This window comes from Meriones unguiculatus, chromosome 20, assembly GCF_030254825.1.
Source record: "Meriones unguiculatus strain TT.TT164.6M chromosome 20, Bangor_MerUng_6.1, whole genome shotgun sequence".
Classification (NCBI taxonomy): Eukaryota; Metazoa; Chordata; class Mammalia; order Rodentia; family Muridae; genus Meriones; species Meriones unguiculatus.
This window is the reverse complement of record NC_083367.1, coordinates 48,269,872-48,291,325: the sequence shown is the minus strand read 5'-3', so window position 1 is coordinate 48,291,325 and position 21,454 is coordinate 48,269,872. Positions and strand designations below refer to the sequence as shown.

Genomic DNA, 21,454 nt, shown 5'->3' with positions numbered 1-21,454 from the left:
GCTTGGTCAACTAGAATTCTGAAGAGAACTGTGAGCATTAAGTACGTGACATTTTCATTTTCATGAAGAAGCCGAGCATGGTGGTGCACACCTTTAATCTGAGCACTCAGAAGGCTGGATTTCTATGAGTTTGAGGGCAGCCAGATCTACATGAGTGAGTTCCAGAAGAGCCAAAACCCTGTCTCAAAAACAAAAACAAAAAATTGTGTGAAGAATATATATGCATAAATAAGGATATGCATAAAGGCTAAAGGGGATGGGTGTGTTATAGGTGTGTTACATATTACATATCTCTGTGAATATGACACTAGCCTAGTCTATAAAGAGGGCTCTAAGCCAGTCAGGGCTACATAGTGAGACCTTGTCTCAATCAATCAATCACTAAATCAATCAATGGGAGCTAGGTAGGTGGCACATGCCTTTTAACCCAGCTACTCAGGGGGCTGAAGTGAGAGGATCACCTGAGCCTAAGGAGCTCAAGGTTGGCAGGTACACACACACACACACACACACACACAAATGATATGGAAGTAAAACATCTTCCTTCCATCCATGGTCTCCAGTCATTTAGTTTCTTCCCTCTTTGTGCATTTGGCTCAGGCAGAATACTGGCCGCACCCAAACATTCACACACCAGTTCCCTAAGTCTGTAACAGTAAGTGGCAAAGGGCTTTGCAGATGTGATTAGGTTAAACGTGCCCAGAGCACATCACCTTGGGTCAACAAAGTAAAATCATGGGATCCCTAAGAATTAAGCAGGGCTCAGGCCACTTGAGACTACTGATTTTCAAAATTATAAAATAATAAACGTGTGTTGCATTAAGCCATAATGTCTGTGGTGGTTTGTTTTACTCGGAAGCTAATGTGCGGCTATCTGAGCAAATGTAAAGAAACATTTTCTGCCGATACAGTCATGCCCAGAGCAGTAGGATTTCTCTTTCTAACCTATGCTAACCGATAGTATAAACATGGCTTACTTTTTGCCATAGCTTTTCAATTCCAACCAAAAACCGTTTGTTAAATAGTGTAACAGGAAGTGCTTCTCATGCTTAGGAGAAAAAGCCAACAGGCCACAGGCCCACGCAGGCTTCCAGAAGCAGGCCATTACACTTAGTGCTCTAGCAGCCACTGACCCTTCGAGACTAGCTCAGGAGAGCGCTCTCCACACTGATGTCTGAGCCCAGGTCCCTTGGCTGTGGGAGCAGCTGCAGGAGGGGGAAATAGCAGCAGGGTGGCTGTTCTCTGACACCCTGCTACCAGCGCAGGGCTCTTCCCTTTCATCAGTTTCTATGGTGACAGCCAAGTTAACAGTGTGCCTAGGAAAAAGATCAGGAAATTTTTCTCTCTTCTTTTTCTCCTCCTTTAGAGTTGGAAAAATTTCAACTCCTCTCTGTTTTATTTTCTTTGTCCGTGTGCCTTCCCACCCCCTTTTAAAGACAAGGTCTCACATTATATCCCAGGCTGGTTTTGCACCATGGCACTCCCCCTCCCTGGCACTGAGGCAGGTGTGAGCCACCAGACTATTGCTTAGCAGACTTTCAGTAATGGACTGAACAGTGAACAATGTTTTGGGCTACAAATCATCTATAGAGTTTTTGTTTTGTGTCGTGTTGTTTTGGGATGCTGAAAAGATGGTTCATGTGTTAGGAGCACTAGCTGCTCCAGAGGACTCAGGTTCAATTCCCAATACACACAAGTCAGTTCACAACTGTCTGCCCTCTTTTGGCCTGCATCGGCACTGCACACAGCAGTGCACAGATAAACATGCAAGCAAAACATTCATTCATAAGAATAAAATAAACTTAAGAATTCACTACACATGTAAAACCTGTGGCTGGGGAGATGGCTCAGTAGGGAAAAGTAGGCACAATCACAGGGACCTGAGTTCAGAGCCCAAGCACCCACGTAAAAAAGCTGAGCATGAGCCAGGTGTGGTGTCACATGACTCTAACCCCAGTACTCTGGGAAGCAGAGGCATGTGGATCTCTGTTTTCGAAGCCAGCCTGGTCTACAAAAGCAAGTCCAGGATAGACATGGTTACACAGGGAAACCGTCTCAAGAAAAAGAGAGAGAAAGAGTGAAAGAGAGAAAGAAAAAGAAAAAAGAAAGAAAAGAAAAAAGCTGAGCACGATAATACGCATTTATAACCCAACTCTAGGCAGAAGGCAAGTAAGTGGAGGCAGAGACAAGCAGGTCCCTGGAGCTCTCTGGCCAGCCAGTCTAGCTCAATGTTCAGTGAGAGGCCTTCCCTCAAAAAATAAGGTGGAGAGGAAGACCCTCAAGTTTGTTGTCAGGCCACCATGTGCACATATGCACAGGTGCATTTGTATCTGCACACTATGAGCATACATACACCCAAACACACATATACCACACACACACCCCAAACACACTACACACATACAAATAAATAATGAAAAATTTTAAATGCTTTTAAGATATAAAAGCCGTTCTTAGCTCAGGGGATATACAAAAATAAGCCTAAGATTGGATTTAGCTCACTGACTATATCGTGCCAGCCCCTGGCTAAGACAAGTGATTGTATCAGCCTTAAAATTTAGACCCAAACTGTGCAGAGCTACAATAAATGAATACAAAACTCTTACTATTAGCAGAAAGCCTCATGGTCACAGTTGAGTGGAAGCAGCGCCTGCGCCTGAATTTCTAGGAGAACTGACTATGAGGTCCCACATACTTGCAAATGTCAGTTCCTATCACTTTGAGCCTGAGAATGGTGGGTGCGTTAAAGGCAGAAGGCTCTAACACCAGAAAACAAAGTGAGGATGTTGCTGTTATGACTGACTCCTTAGTATTGTGGTATTGTGGATCTTCAGCTTCTCCGTGGTTACTGGTTACTTCTACATGGTTACTGGTGCACACAGGCTGACAGGACTCCATTAGGAATACTCAAGTCAGATGCTTGTGTGTCACCAAGGTGGCCTGCATATGCATGCACCATGTATGCACACATGGAGACCAAAGGGTGACAGTAAGTGTGTTCCTCTATTGTTCCACCTTATTTAGATACAGGGTCTTCACAGAACCTGGAGTTCACTGATTTGCTGGACTGACTGGCCAGCAAGCCCTGGGAGCCTCTAGTCTCTGCCTCCCTCTGCCAAGCTTGCAGGCATGTGCCACCAGATCTGCCTTTTATGTGGCTGCTGCTGCTACCTTGCAGCAAGCACTTCTCCAGTAAGCCACCTTGTCCACCCTAGACACTGTTTCTAACCAGGAAAGTCCGGGTTACATGTGACCTGCACAGGATTCTCTTCACACCCCAGAACAAGCCCGTCCTGAAGGGGAACAAGCCAGAGGACAAGCTGACAGGAGAGTGAGGAGAAAGGGCCTCAGAAGGGACCACAGAGAAACCACAAACACTAAACAGACTGGATTTTCAAAGGCTCCTGGCTTACTATTTATCAAACTACTATGGGCTCAGTAATTGTATTTCCAAGAACTGAAAGAGACATATTAACAGTGAGTACTTAAAACAAAGCTGGGTTACCCACTGAAGCATTATTTGTAAAAGATCAAACAAATATTGGCGCATCTGTGCAAAGGAATACCAATGCACTATTTACAAAATAAGGGATGAAGGAGAATTTTAATATCACAACATGAAATAAACGACAGAAAGATGTTTAAAAACAAAAGGGAAGGTGAGAAATAATTCATTATTCATTTTTTTCTTGTTTGAATAGAATGCCTTTGAATTCTCAAGAAACTAGTAATACTGGTTTTGTCTAATAAGAAGAACTACAGTGACTTAGGAAGGAAGATGGTTATTTGAAATGGCCTCAACTTTCAAATTTTGAACCTTATGAGTTTATTTATCTAAAAACCTAGAGCAGTTGGTTTAGCTGTTTTGCATCTTTACATCACCGAACAGCAACTACAGCTCCTCTCTCAGGCCAGCCAGATTCATGAAGCACGCCTCAGAGCCTTGAAGAATCGAAATGTCCTTGTCCAGCTGAGCAAGTCTCTTCTAGTGGCGCAAATTTCAAGGTCTGTTTTTATTCTTTACAGTTTTCAAGTATACACAGGCAGTGACCTCTCACAGTCCCTCAGTGCAGGGACAATGACAAGACACCTGATCTCGCTGTACCCAGAGTCACCTATCCGCTTACACAGGCCCAGAGCTCTTCAGTGTCAAAAACCACTCCCGAGGCCAGCAGCCTGAGCAGGAAAGGGGCAGTCTCCACAGTCCTCCTTCAGGCTCATTTCACAGGTGTCCCCCCACCCCCACTGGTGTCCCTTCTGAGCTGTTCTACTGCTTATTTGCCAAATTTAATTGGTGCATATATACAAACCACCTCTCATCTCTGTTGGGTAAACAGCGATTTCTAAGTCGAGACGAAGTCATACTATTTTGAATACAAGAGAGCATGACAAGCAGGTGGGCGCTGTGCATGGACATCAGGACAAAAAGCATCATGCGTGCACTCCTGAGGGACAGACCCTCTGTGGCCAGGGGGCTACAATCCCATGAAACACATATTTAGTGATGGTTCCTTTCTTTGTAGCAATAAAGGAAGCATACATGCAGATGTGGGAGAATCCTACAAATATAAAATGTGAGACTGTTTCTACTCCAGATACACCGAGCCTGAGAAGTCCATGGAAAGGTCACAAGCGTGAAACCATAAGGGTTCTACTAGTCCAGGCTATCACAGACCATATATACAGTTCCTTGGATACAAAAGAATTGGACAAACAGACCTTAAATGCTTGAAAAATAGCCCCTGAGGCTATGGGGGAGAGGGAGGAGGGAAGAGGACTAAAAAGTAGAGGGAGGGGAAGCTATAGTCAGGATGCATTGTATGAGAGAATTAAAAAATAAATAAATAAAAAGCTACCGGAGGTGTTAATCTGGGGAGCTTTTCACCCTCCAGGAGCCCTGAAAAGCCCTTCAGTACCCTAAAGAGACAACTAAAACTCTCAGCAACATCCATGTTCTATGACGTCCCCTACAGGCCAGGCAGCAGCAGTCAAAGAACAGCAATGCTTGTGTGCTCACGCCCATCCATCCTCAGCCATGCCACACTCTTCCGAGAGGAATCCATAGTTGGTACACACTAGACCTGGAATGAGCACCTGGGGGACTTCTCACCCAGGTATTAGGGGATTTAGATCTAATGCTGTTCTCCCTGTTGTCAGGAAAGCAGCTCAGCAGCAGGAAAGCCTCACCATCAGACGGCGGCAGCTCCAGAAGAAGGCTGACTAAGATACTGCAAGCCCCTTCTCCCCTTGGTACAGAGGGTGCCATCTCTCAAAGATCACCAACAAAATACCAGTCACCTCGCTCAGTTCCCACCTCTGCTTCTCAGTAACCACATGCCTTCAGGAATATCACACAACACCCCTTCCTACCTGTCCTCTGATCTGTAAAACCACAGGGGTAGATTAAAGAGGGTAAGCTATTATGCATACTATGGCAGTCTCTCCATGAATGCCAGGGCAACAGAAGCAAAACACAGTGCCCTCTCCACACCCCGGCCCTTCCTCCTGCAATGTTCCCAGGGATGAGGCCTAGTGCATAGCCTATAAGAAGTGCCAACAAGACGAAGTTATCAGGAAAAGGGTTTCTGGACCTACCTTTCCTGCATCCACCAGTTCTGCAATTTCATCTAGGCACGGACCGCTGGCCATGAAGAAGGCCCAGCGATAATGGACTCCTTGCCAGAAATGCTAGGAGGAAGAAAATACTCATCGTGAGTATATGGAAACGAAGACCTGATTAACTGCAGATAACTAAAGACACTTCCTGCACGACCAAGACAAATGAACACATTTCTCATTTCACCTTGACACAAGAATGTGTGCCGAGGACCTCAGCGTGTTGACTAATGGAGGGCAGATAGTCCATAGCATTTAAGGAAGGAGCAAATGAACAAGACTTATCCATGACAACTCAGGAGTCTCCATGTATGATCAACAAAGGGAAGTTTTCCTGGAATGAGTCTCAATAGTCCCATGCCCTGAACTGCTTACCTCTGAGGTATATGGGCCTAGACCCCTAGGCAGTCCCCACTGAAGTCTGCAGGAAGCTAAGACACACACACACACACACACACACACACACACACAACTTACTACATTCAAAATATTTTAAGAACAAGAGTCCCTAAAACATGCTCTTAGATACGACTCACTCCTGTTTTTGTTTCCAACTCTGACAGGAATAAGGAAGCTTCAAAGAAAGAGTATGAAGTTGCTTTTGTATCATGGCTGGGTCTACCCTTGTAGTTACTGTGAATGCAAGCCATCCAATCTTTGTGGAAGAAAACCTCTTAAGACAAAGATGAAGAAAAAGCTCACACTGAGATCATTCAACCCTACCTCTGTACCACTTATATTTATTACTCTTTTTAGCTCTTGAGACAGGACCTCATCATGTGGCTCAGGCTGCACTCAAATACTGGCGCCTTTATGCAAGAGGTGGGTGGAATATTATCAGCTCTGAGACATTTTGGGATGGACTGGTTCCACAGAGGTGGATAAGGACACCCAGTACCATGCTGCTGTCCTGCTTACTCCTATGCTCAGCTGCAAAGCGAGGGCAGAATGTTCACTGAGATCCGTCTTGGCAATCCCGAAGCTCAGGCTCTGCCATGCTATTTGGAGGGCTGGGGAGTCTATCTGATCATCTGCTCTAGGGCAAAGCCTCTTCAACTGTGGGTCATGACCACATGTTGACTCATATAACTGGATGAGTAGGTCAAAACAAAACTAACAGTACAAGGCTCTGGCTCAGTGTATGAGGCCAGACACTGATTCACAGGGCCCACCCAGTAAATGACAAGCACGGAAGACCTGCTCTGTGGATTCTCCTATGGGCTGCTGTGGCTTCCGGAACCACAATGGAAACATACTGGTAACCAGTGAGGGCATTAAAGGGGGAACTAAAACGGTCACAACTGCCATAGCTAAAGTCCTTCATAACACGTTCCTCTGCAAAGAGAACCACTTGGTCTGCAGCAGCAGAATTTCATGTTCTGCTGGAAGAGATCTGTAGAGTCTTCCTAGGCTGCTACAGGCGAGAAAGTAAGCCAGAGCAGGGCGCAGAGTCCGGAGCATGGCAGCGCAGTTTTACCCATGCACTGTCCGGAAGTGAGAACTGCCTGACAAGTCTTTACACTTATCCCCTTTCCAGTGAGGGGAAAGAGAGAGAGAGAGAGCAGAGCCACTGCCTCCCACAGCACAGCTTTGGAGATTAACTCACATTTCCAGCTGCAAAGTTTGTTTTGGTTTGGTTTTTTTATTTTTCAAGACAGGGTATCTCTGTGTAGCCTTGGATGTCCTGGACTTGCTTTGTAGACCAGGCTGGCCTCAAACTCATAGCAATCTGCTTGCTTCTGGCTCCCTGTGTGATGGGAAAATAGACATGCACCACCGTACCCAGCTGGCTGTAAAGTTTTACACACCTCTTAAGCTTGCCTTTTACAGTCTGGAAAATCCACGTATTGAGACAAAGAACAGTTAAGAATTTCCTTCTCTGCCATCAGCTACCTTATGGTTTTCCTTAAACTGCTTCTGCTTACTGTCTGAATGAAGCAGCATAAAGACGAGAACCCCGAGATCACTTCGTTCTTCTCTACACCCGGGCATGTGTCAGGTAACACACTGTGCTTCATCACAGCTTCAAGAATAAAGAAGCCTTAAAGGCGGTGGGAGACGGCTCAGTGGTTAAGAGCACTCGCTGTTCTTGCAAAGGATCTGGGTTTGCTTCCCAGTACCTACATGGCAGCTCACAACTGTCTTCAACTCCAGTTCCAAGGGATCCAGCACTCTTTTCTGGCCCTAAAGGAACTAGGTACAAACACATAGTACACATACATACATGCAAGAAATGCATACATACACATAAGATAAAAATATTGACTTTTGAAAGCAGCAGTTAAAGGTTGACATAGTGGTATATACCTGTAATTCAAGCACTTAGGAGGTAGGAAATAGAGGCAGGAGGATCACAAGATTCAGGTCAGCCTGGCCTCCATAATGAAACCTCACCTAAAAATAAAACAAACATCTCAATGGCCAGATGTTGCTCAGTAGCGATTCTTGCTCAACATTTGTGAGGCCAAGTTTAATCCCTCGCACCTCATCAAAAAGAAGCAGAAAAAAGAAGAGAACAATGGAAGGAAGGGAGCTGGGAAGGTGGGGAAAAGCTGAGGACAGTTACACTGTGCCAACTGGGTAAGTCCACCCAGAGAAGCAGCTTTTACCTTGAGGCCTTTCTACCGCCTTTTCCTTGAAGCTTAAGCATTTAATCTAATTAAGAAAATAATATTCTAGGCAATAGTGGCACACACTTTTAAGGCAGATCTTTGTGAGTTTGAAGCCACCCTGGTCTATAGAGTGAGTTCCAGGACAGCCATGGCTACACACTGAATCCCTATCTCGAAAAACAAAAAACAAAAACAACACATTTATCTTTATTTTCTTCTATCATTTTACCTGTAATTCAATACCCTAGAATTTCCCTAATTTATAGCCTAAAATTATATCAGCCTCTGTCCCTGCTGTGATGACAGGAGGTGATAGCACTACATAGAGAGCGGACACTGAAGCCCTACAGTCCAAGGCCCACCACTTCCTGGCATTCAGCTTGGGCAATAAAGCATCGCACAGTCCTAGAAAGACTGGCCTGTCAAACAGCCAGCCCGACTGATGGAAAGTCTCACAGTCTTCCATCATGTCAACAGTAGCTGGTCTTTACAGTTCAACAGAGAAGCCATGCTGAGACACAACAGGGTGATACAATACCAGCAAAGGCATGAGGCCATCAGCCTTCATAGCTGCTAACGTAAAAGTTCAATTTCCTTATGGTGTTTGAACCCCACAGACCTCTAAAGGTGAGAAGGCCTCCATCTGGGAACCACTGGTATAGCCTCATGTTGCCATGAGCAGCAGCCAGAAACTGCCTTAGTAAAGTCTCTACCTTTTTGTACAAAGGACTGTGTGTTTTAAGACTAGTGAGGAAGCAAACCATCAGCACAGGCAGGAAGGAAGCAGGTGTATCAGATGGATCAAGAGGACTGAAAACAGCTAATCACAAGGCTGGCATTAACAAGAGCCTTTATGTCCTAGGCCTGTGCCACACTCCTCATGGGGACTGTCCTAGTTAATGCTAGGACAGTTAGAGCAGTGCAGCAAAGTGTACAGATTAGCAACCTCACCTTATGGGCAAAGACAATGAGCTTAAAAACAGTAGGTAATGTTCACAGGGTCACACAGCCACCAAACAGAGGTCAGAATTTGAAGCCAGCTTTGTGAGTCTGGAGACCATGCTGGCAGCCACAACGGTAGGCTGGCCCCAAGAGACGAGAAAGTGGCCAGGTGGCAAACGAATCCCCAGCAGGTGCCCACTCACTCCAGCAATCAAGATGCGCCTTCCTACCTTCAGTGCTTTGGTACCCACGGTGACTCCTGTCTGCAACATGCCATCAGCAACGCCTAGTCGGTCCATGTTGAGGAGGAAAGGAGTCACCAGCGTCACATAGGTAGCTCCGGACCACTTCTTGAGGAAGTTCAGAGCCCACTTTTCAGTAGACCCACCAACATTATCAAGGATAAAGTCAAACCTGGAGGGAAAGAATCAAATAAAAACATTCTGCCAGTCTCTACCCTGGGCACAGATCCTCTTTACGTCATTGACAGTTGTCAATAGGATGTATTCAGTGACAACTCACAAACCATGGAGCATTGCATCCTCCCACAGAAGAAGGGCTGCTTGGATGGAGGGAGAAGGCACAGCTCCTCACTTCATTTATACCCTTTTTTTTCTGATTTTAAAAGACAACTAATTTCTTTTTACAAAAATTCTATTGTTTTCTAATATATTATACAGTAAGAAAGACTTAAGCAAGTGGTTCTGAGTCGGGTGATTTTGGTTAATATGCAGAGAACAGATTCTCACAACAAAAAAGTATCCTAAAACTGGAGAGCTGAGGTTGTCTTGGCTAAGGAGCCTCACATTAGCTTTGAAGAACTGAGGTTGTCTTGGCTGAGGAATCCCACATCAGCTTTGAAGGCAGCAAAACTGTTCTTTCAGTGTCATCAGTGTATTTTTCTGGCACACATGACTACTTGAAATAGAAGTACACAAGATGTTTGTTTGTAAAAATGACTTACTTTTATCCCACTTAGAGTCAGAAATGCATCCTCTTTACCTTTTGGAATGTTCTTTTTGTGTGTTTTATGTAATGTATAGCATCAAGATAATGCATGAAAAAACCCTAACACTCTGCTCTGACATGCTACTCTGACATGCCTCTACCCCAAATTGTCGTAATAGATTCCACAGAACTGATAGATACTTGAATCTCTAAATCTAACCTAAATACTTTCATAATTACTACACTACACTCAAAAGGTATAGAAACCCACCAAAGCTTTTAAGTACTTTCAAAAACAAAGTTCTATTTAGAAAACACATGTGTAGACGTTAAATAAACCAACTGATGAATTCCTCTTGGGTACAGTTTTTCCCCTTCCAAATTCATCTGGAGGAAGTAAAGCATCAAAGCTTCTAAAATAGCTGTGGCCAGCTTCAAGGATACCAAGTCTTTCATGGGACTGAACTAAAGAAAGACAAAAAAATTAAAGGCTATGGAATGCAGGAGAGTGACCTCAGCAGAGAATCACACTTATCATTAGGAAAGTTTCTATGGTATTCCTAATGCATTAATAACAAATATGAGGCAATTTAATCCGTGGAAAACTTAAAACTGCTCTTATATAATGGGTACCATGTGAAAAGAAGCCTGGAGACAAGCTGTAGACTGAGTTATGCCAGAATAGCATGACCTTGAGCTAACAAAAGCATCCATAAAGCCCTGCCTCTGTTTTCTCAACACAGTATGACTGGATCAGAAAAAGATTTCAAACTCTTGCTGTCAAATTTCTAAGATTCAAACATCAAGAAAGCTGCTAGTTGGAGGAAGTCACAACTTTACTACAGACAGATTCAGAGTTCAACCTTTGGGCAGAGATTGCAATTATGATGATCAACTTTAACTGAACTGTTTGTGGGGGTCGGAATAGGAATGGCCCCCACAGGTTCATATATTTGAATGTCTGGTTCCCAGTTGGTGGAACTGTTTGAGAATTATTAGGAGGTGTGGACTTGCTGGAGCTATGTTACTGGGGGTAAGCTTTGAGGTTTCAAAAGCACATGGCATTCCCAGTTGGTGGATCTCTCTGTGTCCTAGACATGGTTGTTGTCTCAACATGTAAGCTCTCAGCCCCAGCGTCATGCCTGCCTGTTGCCATGTTTCCCACCATGATGACCATGGACTCACCCTCTGAAGCTGTAAGCAACCATGTAATTAAATGATTTCTTTTATAAGTTGCCTTGGTCATGGTGTTTCTTCACAGCAACAGAAAGGTAAGTAAGACATTGTTGAAGGAAGAGGAAGACAGAGGAAGAGAAGAAAGGAGAGAAGGGAAGGGAGGAAGGAGAGAGGAGGAAGGAAGGGTAAAGGGCTACATTTGTAAGCCAGTAAAGCACCTACTGGAAAAGTACAATCAAGAAGGCAAGAGCACTAGCCAGAGAAGCTGACGAGACTGTCACACTGATCTGAGAGCCCAGACTAAGTGTTCTCCAGCCTTCTGGCTGTCAGTCTTTCAGCCTTCTGGCTGTCAGTCCTTCAGCCTTCTGGGTGTCAGGTTCTTGTTTGAAAATGGAATACAATTAGAGGTCAATAGAGCAGAATGGTTTGGCCTTGGCCTTTGTGTCATGGTGTTCTTCCCAACAGCAGAAAATACAAGATCAACTCAAACCACCTCTATCCAGAAGCCAGATCTTGGAAACCTGCCATGTCTTCTTCACCTTCTAGCACCCTACAGAAGCATACACCGTAACACTCAGATACTTAGCTCTGAATCACATCAGACATACTCTTGACACAGGAGCATCACTGTACTTTTACCTCAAATGAGAACAACCATTCTTCTAGGTTCCCTCAATAACTAAACCAGGAGGTTAGCCTGGGGGTTAAAAGTGCTTCTGGCATAATCATGAGGAGAGTTTGGATCCCAGCACCATGTAACAAGACTAGCATCCAGTGCTTGCTAAAACCCAAGCTTCAAAGAACCTGGAAGCAGGAAGATCACTAGTGCTTGCTGGCTTACAGCCTAGCCAAGAAAACATGAATCCCAGGTTCAGGGAGAGATCCTGCCTTAAAAGAACAGGTAGAGAGTGATAGAGGGGAATATATGATGCCCTCTTTTGTCCTCCACTCACACAGGCCTGTGAACCCATTGTGTACACATACTCATGCGCGCTTTAGCCCAGTGTGGAGACATTCAGCCAAGAACAAGCCCAGCTGAACTGAAGCCTCTGGCCGGCTTCAGTGTTCCTCGAACACTGCGCTGGACAGACACAGCTAGTGTCACCTGAGAGGAGAGATGCTCAGCTGAGAAACTGCCTCCATAAGATCGGCTGTTCGCAAGCCTGTTGGGCATTTTCTTAATTAGTGATAGATCGGGGAAAGCCAGCTCACTGTTGGTTGGCGATACCCCTGGGCTGCTGGTCCTGGGTACGATAAGAAAGCAGGCTGAGAAACCCATGAGGAGCAAGCCAGTAAGCCATACCCCTCCATCGCCTCTGCATCAGCTCCAGATTCCTGCCTATTTAAGTTCCTGTCTTGGCTTTCTTCAATGACGAACAGTGATATGGAACCATAACCCAAATATACCCTTTCCTCCTCAGGTTGCTTTGATCATGGTGTTTCATCACACCAATAGAAACCCTAAGACAAATTGGTACCAGGATCTTGGAATACTGCTGTTGTTTGGCGGGGAATGTGAAAGGACTTTGGGTAAGAAAAGCCATTGGGTGTTCAAAACTTGATGTTCTTTGGGAGCTTGGAAGAAAAGACTGTTTGAGAGCAAAGCTGCTGAGAGCAATGCAGACCATGGGGCCTGGCTTGTGAAATACTAGAGGAAAGTTTAAAAGTCCCTTAAAGACACTTCATCAAGACTATTCACTATTTTGAATTGGGAATCTGAGGTTCTGGTTGGCTGAAGCTAAAGAATAGACTGTAATTAACAAGAGACCAGAACCACTGTAAAACCTCTGATTCTCTGGGACAATTAATAGCAGTCAGCTGGAGCTAAGACATCAGCAGTGATTGAGAAGAGACCAGCATCACTGAGGTGAAATCTTCTGAGAAATATTTCTTGAGTCAGCACACAAAAGCTATATTCCAGAGGTGGCCAACGTAGTACCTCATGCTGGCAGCCAAACTTCGTATAAGAGTCACACAGGTGGTACTGGTTTTGAAGACATGAAGGCCTTGATCATGGATAGCAGCTGAGGCTTGGCACTGTGAAGGCAAGTAGAGGCCATTGGTGAAGATGCAGCCTCAGTAGCAGCTGAAGGCCCAGGATTGAATGGGTCATAGAGAGAAGCTGAGGCTTGGCACAATGAAGAGAGCCCAGGAGAGCCTATTGGTGAATGTGCAGTCCACCATGAAGATACCAGTAACATGGGATGACCACCAAGAACAGCAGTGATGGAGAGGATCCTGCCCCAGCTTAGAAGACGAGCTGTGTGTGTTGCAGAGGGTGGAGCTAGAGAACTGACCCCCTGAAGGAGCCCAGAAGACTTTTAAACATGAGAAACTTGGGGGAGGGCAGAAAAGGAGAGGGAGATTTTGGAGTTTTATGAACTTTAGATTTTAAAGGAGACTGGGTATTTTTAAAGAGACAACTTTTAAAGTGTTTGAATTTGTAAGGCTCTGAGACTTTAAGACTTTGCAAAATGTTTTATATTGTGATATCTTTATTAACGTGATCTTGGGGGCAAACAGGAAAGGAAAGGTTGTAGCTTCACAGTGATGTGGTTGTGTCAGGCCGAGAAGGGGTCAGTTGTGTTAGCTAGTTTTATGTCGACTTGACACAAGCTAGAATAATCAGAGAAGAGGGAAGCTCAACTGAGAATGTCTCTGCATGAGACTGGCCTGTCGGGTGCTTTCTTAATTAGTGATTGACGTGGGAGAGCCAGCACTGTAGATGGGGCTACCCTGGGGCTGGTAGTTCTGGCTTCTATAAGAAAGCAGGCAGAGAAAGTCATGAGGAGAACGCCAGCCAGTAAGCAGCACTCCTCCATGGCCTCTGCCTCCAGGTTCCTGCCCCATCTGGTTCCTGTCCTGACTTCCTTCAATGAAGAACAGTGACATGGCAGTGTAAGCCAATTAAATCCTTTTCTCCCCAAGCTGCTTTGGTCATGGCGTTTCTTCACAGCAATAGTGACCCCAACTAGGACAAGCACTAGCAATTGAAACCTCTCCAAATGGAGTGTAAGCTCCATGAAGGAGGAGAGACGCCTGGTTCACCATACCCAGTGTCTGCAACAGTGCCTGACAAGCTGAAGCTCCATATAGGGCAGGATAAAGGGGGCTTTGGCTGGCTGCTCCTAGGAGCACTGTAGAGAGGAGCACCATGTTTTGCTTTCAGCCTTCAAAATCACACTTCTAGTCAGTGTAGCCAAAAATAATTGGCTTCTGAAAATGGATTCTTTTTAAAAAGAAAGAAAAAAAAATCTTTGAAATTGTGGCCAAATACTTGTGAGCTGTACCTTTGGCTTCGGTTTAGGAGAGAGACCTCAGTCAAGAGCAACAACTTGAGGGGCTTTCCCAGTCCATCCTTATCTGGTACCTTAGGCCAAACCACAGGCTGGCTTTCAGGCCTTCTGCACACAGCACACTGCTCCCTGCCAGCCTTTATTCTTACACTGTTTTCCCCACGTCCTTATTGAGGAAAACACTTCAAATGTGCTTAGTGATCATATGGTTTCATGACCTCCTCTCCAGTCTTTCTGTGGTGAATCCACTCCCAGTAATGCCTCCAGATTTCTTATAAACCAGCCACAAAAGTTGTCTTAAAGTCATCAGACCATGCATAAAAAATAACTTGTAAACTATGTGGAAAGGCATCCAAATGAGAACAATGCTTTTAGACTCCTTCCAGAAGATTCCAACACAACTAGGAGCCAGCAAACCCCTCAGAGCTGCACACTCAACTGTACTGCGCCCTCCTTCCTGAGGGCAGCATGGCTCTACTACTCACAGTTTTAAAGATTTCAGTTGCTCTTCCACACTTCCCAGTGTGTAATCGATGACTTCATCTGCTCCAAGCTGTCTTACAAGTTCACTGGCATCTTGAGAGCAAACTGCTGTCACATGAGCACCCCATGCTTTCATTATCTGCCAAGGAGAAGGAGAAAGTGAAAAACACTCAATTAAAAAATATTTACAGAGTAATCTCCAGAGAACTTTTGAGTCTTCATCTCAACAAGAACTGCGGTAAAAATTGTAAAACTTGTTTGTTAAGAAAATGCCACTAATCTCATCTTCCATAGGCAAGACAACCTTGCTGTCTTGAAATTTATTCAGTGCCCCATAAGGATCAGAAAAAACAGGCAAGTTACAAGCTGCTACCGACAAAGGGCGAATGACAGAGAAAAAAAAAAAAAGAGAAACAAACAAGTAAACAATCACACATACATCACACGTCCTCAGGAAGTGACTATGGACAAGCACCCAGAACATAAAATGCAGCACCTCCTCATTTGCATCTCCAGAATGTCTTGAGTCAGACAGTGCATCTAAGTTATTGGGGTTGGGGTAATGGCCAGATTGGCAAAGTTACTGCTACACAAGCACAAGGTCCTGAGTTCAGATCCCTAGAACCCGTGTAAAAAGTCAGGCATGGTAGCACATGCCCATAGTCCCAGCGCTAGGAAGGCAGACATGGGCACATCCCTGGACTAGCCAGCCTTTCTTGCAAAATTAGTGAGTTCCGGTTTCAAGTAATAGACTCTGTCTCAAAACACAAGATGGACTCTGTGAGTTCAAAGCCAGCCTGGTCTACAGAGTGAGTTCCAGGACAGCCAGACTACACAGAGAAACCTTGTCTCAAAGGAAAAAAAAAAAACACGATAGAGAGAGATGGAAGAACACAGTGTTAACCTCTGGCCTCCACATGCATGCGCACCCACAAATAAACATCTAAAAACAAGTACATAGTAATCAACTATTAGATGCAAGATAATTAAGAAAATATGGACATCTTAGCTTTAGAACATGAATTGGGTTCTCTCCCTTGGTGTAAGAAGGTCTAGATAAATGGTCTCTTGGTTTTAAAACAGGTACCATATTTTAAAATATACTTACATAAAAGAGTAAATAATTCCAAAGTTATTCAGCTTTAAGTATTGGTAATCACCCTCCAAACATGATATACTTGTTTTCCCTATAATTCAGCTTCATAGAGTTAAAAGGGGACCATTTCCAGCCTACTATTAGGCAACATACTAATTTATCAAAAAAATGTTGGTATTAATAGTTATAGATCAAACCAAGTATGGTGACACACACACATGCAATCCCATACTTTGGGACATAGAGCCAAAAAAAATTAGAAATGCAAAGTCATTCCCAGCTATATAGAATGTTCAAGGTCAACCTATGATGCAAGAGACCCTATCTGAAACAAATATACAAAAACAACAAAAAGATTCCCAAGGATTCACATAACCTGAAAATCTGAGGAAATTGAGCTGCTGAGAAGTAATAAACATGTACGTTTTTATGTTTGTGACCTGCAGACAGGGCCTCTTGGTAAAGGAATATGTTGCTTTCAACACCAACTCCTGAGTCAAAGTCAAATATGAGAAGGAGAGAATCAAAGATGAAACACTCACTGTGGCCATCTTTTCCCCAAAACATATGCAAGACACTGTGGAGGAAAAGGAAATGATGTGCTAAAACCTGTGTCTACTACACGTCTTTCTTTAAGGATTTATTTGTATTTGTTTTATGTGTAAGCCCGTTTGCCACGTGTAGAATACCGCATTCATGTCTGGTGCCTACACAGGCCAGAAGTGGGCATTGGATCCCGAGACTAGAGTTACAGACAGTTGTGAGCTGCCAGAAGGGTGCAGGGAACCAAACCCCGATCTCTAAAGAGCATCCAGTGCTTCAAAATACTGAGCCATCCCTCCAGCCCTGCTTCCTTAAACAGCAGGAGTCCTCGGGAAGACTATCATGTGATAAAACAGTCCAACCGTTTCCCTCCTAATGTCTAGCCTTCCCTGACCCACTAAGAACTATCTAGTTATCTTTGTGACTACTAAGAAGTGAAGAAGTTTTCATGTAAAATGAAGTGCTCATACAGACAGTACAAAGCAGACAGATACAACTCAGAAAAAGAAACAGAGCAGCCATAGCCGTTCAAAGGTTTTTCCATGTCCTCTGTCAAGCCTTATGTTAACAGACTCCTCTTTAAGTCAGCTTTATCTTGATTTTGTACAGTAATCAATTCCTGCCATTAAAAGTTAAATAAAATTTTTAAATGTCATCCAAATATTCACTCCTCGGGCATAATTAATTTGGCTGTGCTTATTTTTTTAAATGTGGCATTAAAAAAAAACAACAACAACAACAACAAAAAAAAAAAACAAACCTCTTCTAAATCACAGGCTACTTACTGTTGTATCTCTTTATTGTCTTATGATTTATCCGTGGAAGAATCCAGCCATTTGCCCTGCAGTCACCTTACAGTTTGGAACCTGATTGCACAGAGGACAGTTCTGCATGTTGTGTCCTCTGCATTTTCTGCACCACGGGAGATGGATGCAAGACTGGCCTACACTAAGTTTCAATCTCTTTAGAAAACCCTGAGTGGCATCTAGCAGAGCTAGAGGACTGTGGCAAGCTGCCAGTGCTCAGGACACAGGCCTGTCCACTGACGGCTGCAAAGGAGTGATGTGCACGTTCTCTCTCCTTCATTTGGTGAGTGCATTAATAAATAAGTGCCTCTCTTCAAATACTATATGGTTTACTGGCAGAGGCCGGGCAGAAAAGGCCGCAGTGGGCAAGTGAGCTTCCTGGAGACAGCCCACCATTTTGCCTGGCTGCCATCGCTGCGCCCTGGGGAGGCAAGGCCCCAGGGGCTTTGCCTCCAGATTGCTTCTTACTGTTGATATGCCTTCCCGTGCTTGTCATTGCTGAATTCCTCATATATCTGGCATGGGGTGATGGGCACTAGGGAGACCCTCCTTGCCTACAGTCTGGTGTGATTGCTTCCTGGGTAGTAGCCCACTCTGTTGGGCAAATTTCCTGCAGAGAAATATGAAGATACACTTCCATGAAATAATGTTGCTTAGATGAATTGATGATTTTTTAAATTCCTGATAATAATTTCATAGAATTTCTGAATTGATTCAAATAATTTTAAGCTTCCCTGTAGAATAGCAAAAAACAATAGGATTTTAGTGAACTTTCATGTGTCACAAGCAAGTAAATTGCACAAGAAGAAAAAATAGGCTAGGGACAGATTTATGCTCAAGGAAAAACTTCCACTCCAGGTTAGGTCCAGAGATGAGAGCAGGTCTTGGTATACACCATGATAAGAAAATCCACGAACAAAAAATAGGTAATTCTGTCATGAATATAAAAACAGAGCACGGACGATTAGTTAACTCAGCTATTCAGGACTTTAAAAATAAGATGCAAGATAGATGGCCTGTTTCTTGGTATATACAGACTGTAACCACTTAGAATAGGAAAAAGCTTGTTACTAGGCTTGTCCTTCTTTAACCTTGTTATCCTGTGGCGTAAAAACAAAAAACCAAAAAACAAAACAAAACAAAACAAAACTATTGCTTTGGACTTTCAATGATCTCATGAAGTGAAAGATAGCTGAAGAATGTTTAGTTAATATAAAGACATGTAAACAGTAATCCTCCTGTAACGCCTTAAACTTTGTTAACCTATGAACTGAAAAACTATTGCTTTGAACTTATAATGAGCTTACGGAATGAAGAGATAAAGAATGTTTAGTTAGGTACAAGTTTTAATGGAAAACATGTAATCAATAATCCTGCTGTAACTCCCTCTTGTGTAATAACTTTATTTTTATGGTAACTGCCTTCAGAGCTATGAGGTAACTTTTCTCTTTCCATAGAGAACTTTGTTTTAGGAGGTATAAAAAGGCTAAGAATACAGGTTGTTGGAGTGTCTTGGAGCTTGCTCATTGGAGCCATTGGAGTTTTGCTCCCACAACCAGGTGGGTGTATGTGTATATATAAAAATGGTTGGAGCTCAGTCTTTAGAGTTTGCTCCACCCACCTTGTGTGTAGGAGGTGTGTATGGATGTGGGTTGTCGGAGCTGGAGCTTGGCTCTATCTGCCACCCACCAAATATGTGTGTCTGCCTGACTGTCTGTGTATATGAAATGTATGTGTATGTGCATGTGAAGTTGTTGAAGCTTGCTGGAGCTTGTCAGTTGAAGCCTGTCTTTGCTTCACCTACCAAGTGTGTGTGTGTATGTGTGTGATTTTTCTCCTTTTTTTCTTTCTCTACAGTCGGGGCATCATCAGTGATCCACTGACCACCAGGTGCAGCCTAGGCTGGATGCCGTCAGCTCCGGTCTCTCCCTGCTAGCCGCTATGAGAGGCAGTCACAACAGGTACAGTTAGCACTGGCTTTCCCCCTCTGCTTTTTCCTTTCAATCGCCTGCTGCTCTGAGCTGAGGTTCCCACCAGGAGCTATCAGCTTCTGGCCCTTGCAGAGTTAAAAGAGTTCGAATTTTCTCGCCGGTTAAAGCAGCGCTACCTCCAAGGCCAGGGGCTGGCAGACTCTACACCCTGTAGTGTACATACAGTTTACCCTGCATGTCAAAGCCGGCCTTTGACAGTTTACTCAGTCACACAGTTCATTTAAATAATGACAGGACAAGCCATGGTCACAAGCATGGTGACGCACGCCTTTGATCCCACCACTCAGGAGGCAGAGGCAGGCAGGTCTGTGAGTTTGAGGCCAGCCTGTTCTACAAAGCAAGGAGAGGAAAGCCAACAATAACAACAACAACAACAACAAAAAGGTAGGACAAAAGCTAGGGCTGTACAGACATGATAGGTCACTTAAATAACAAGCATAGATGGGGCCACAGGAATTCACGTAATTATTTCCCTTTGTCAGTTTATAATAAAATGACTTGCTCCTCATAGCCTTCCAAAAGTAACCACTTTTCAAAAAAAAAATAATAATAATAATCACCATAAACTCATGGATTTACGTATATTTATATGGATTCATTACCATTACCGTTTCTATGACAGAGACCGAAGCTGTCACATCTTTGGCAGTTTCTCTCAGCTGGCTCCCATGTCTGATGCTAACCTGATGGTTTTGATAATGCCCCTGCTGTCCACTGAACCTGAGGCTCACTCACACACTGTGCACTCTCTGTAACTTCTCCACGGAGCTCTGCATGCCTTCAGTAAGAAGTAATACAGCAACAGAGGTTTTATACCTCCATACACGGAAAGCAGTTCTTGAGTTCTTACTGATAAGCACATTCAAATGGATAGTCACGACTGCCAGCCGGCAGCACTGGAGGTGTGGCTCAGTATGCACGAAGCCAAGTCCAGTCCCCAGTATGCGTCTCCGAAATATCTAACAGTTAGAATACAATTCATGCCCCCGATGTTTGCTTTGTACTACTTTGTTAAACTACACATTTTTATCTCTGTTGGAGGATGTTCTTGTGCAGTGTATATTCAGGTGCTGATTTCTGTGTCCCAAGGTCAGGCTACAGTCCAGACATAGGTATTGTCATTTCGATGAAGAATCTCCTGTACTGATGTTGTGTAAAGCATGCTCCCCAGTTATCCCTGATTGGTTAATAAAAAGCTGAAGAGCCAATGACTGGGCAGAGAGGACAGGAGGAAGGACTTCCATTGCCAGTCAGAGGGTCTCAGGTAGGGACCATAAGAGAAAGAAGAAGAAAGGTGGTCAAGGAGAAGGCGGCCATGCGGTGGTCACTGTGAAGACAGTGAGATACAGCAGAAGGCCAAGGCGAGACTGAGAGGATAGGTAAAAGGGCACGTGGCTGGGAAGTAGCCAGACTAGCATAATTGGGTCAGAATAGATGACTATCTGCCCAGTTACAGTGCTTAAAGATTACTAATAAATCTAGTGGGTCTCTGTGTCAATTATTTGGGAGCTAGGGTGGGTATCAAAAAGGCCATAACTACTATACCTTATAATCCAACATATCACAACAGAAAACTTAAAAAGATTTTTTTAATTCATGTACACGTGTCTATGTGAATGTGTGCCATGTGTGCAGGTGCCCGAGGAGGCAAACTACTTCTTATGTCCTTATAACTACAATTTCAATGAGTGGCTATCACTCAAAACTAAAGCCAGAAGCACTAGGGGTATGGCTCAGTGGTGCGGAGAATTATGGACTAAAACCTCCAAAATTATAAGTTAAACCTCCACGTTTAGTGGGCATGCAGCGGCAGCAGAAACTACCTGCCACCGGTTTAGTTCTCTGCACCCTTGCTGGCATATGTTACTTGTTTCTCTTTTACTTACTACAGCCACTCTAGTAGGTATGGCACAGTGTTTTAGCGTGCTCCCTTTAGGCGTCATAC

General features: G+C 44.0%; 1 protein-coding gene across 2 annotated transcripts in view; it reads right to left on the bottom strand.

Moving 5' to 3' along the window:
* Nucleotides 1–21,454, bottom strand: part of Rtn4ip1 (reticulon 4 interacting protein 1) — a 50,516-nt gene that overhangs the window by 6,022 nt on the left and 23,040 nt on the right. The window contains exons 6-8 of one of the 2 annotated variants that reach the window (XM_021636423.2): nt 15,076–15,212; nt 9,401–9,584; nt 5,596–5,688 (exon numbers count right to left, since the gene is read on the bottom strand). In XM_021636423.2, the coding sequence (XP_021492098.1) occupies nt 5,596–5,688; nt 9,401–9,584; nt 15,076–15,212 (414 nt within the window). The remainder of the gene's footprint in view (nt 1–5,595; nt 5,689–9,400; nt 9,585–15,075; nt 15,213–21,454) is intronic. The other variant, XM_021636425.2, reaches the window with a different exon arrangement.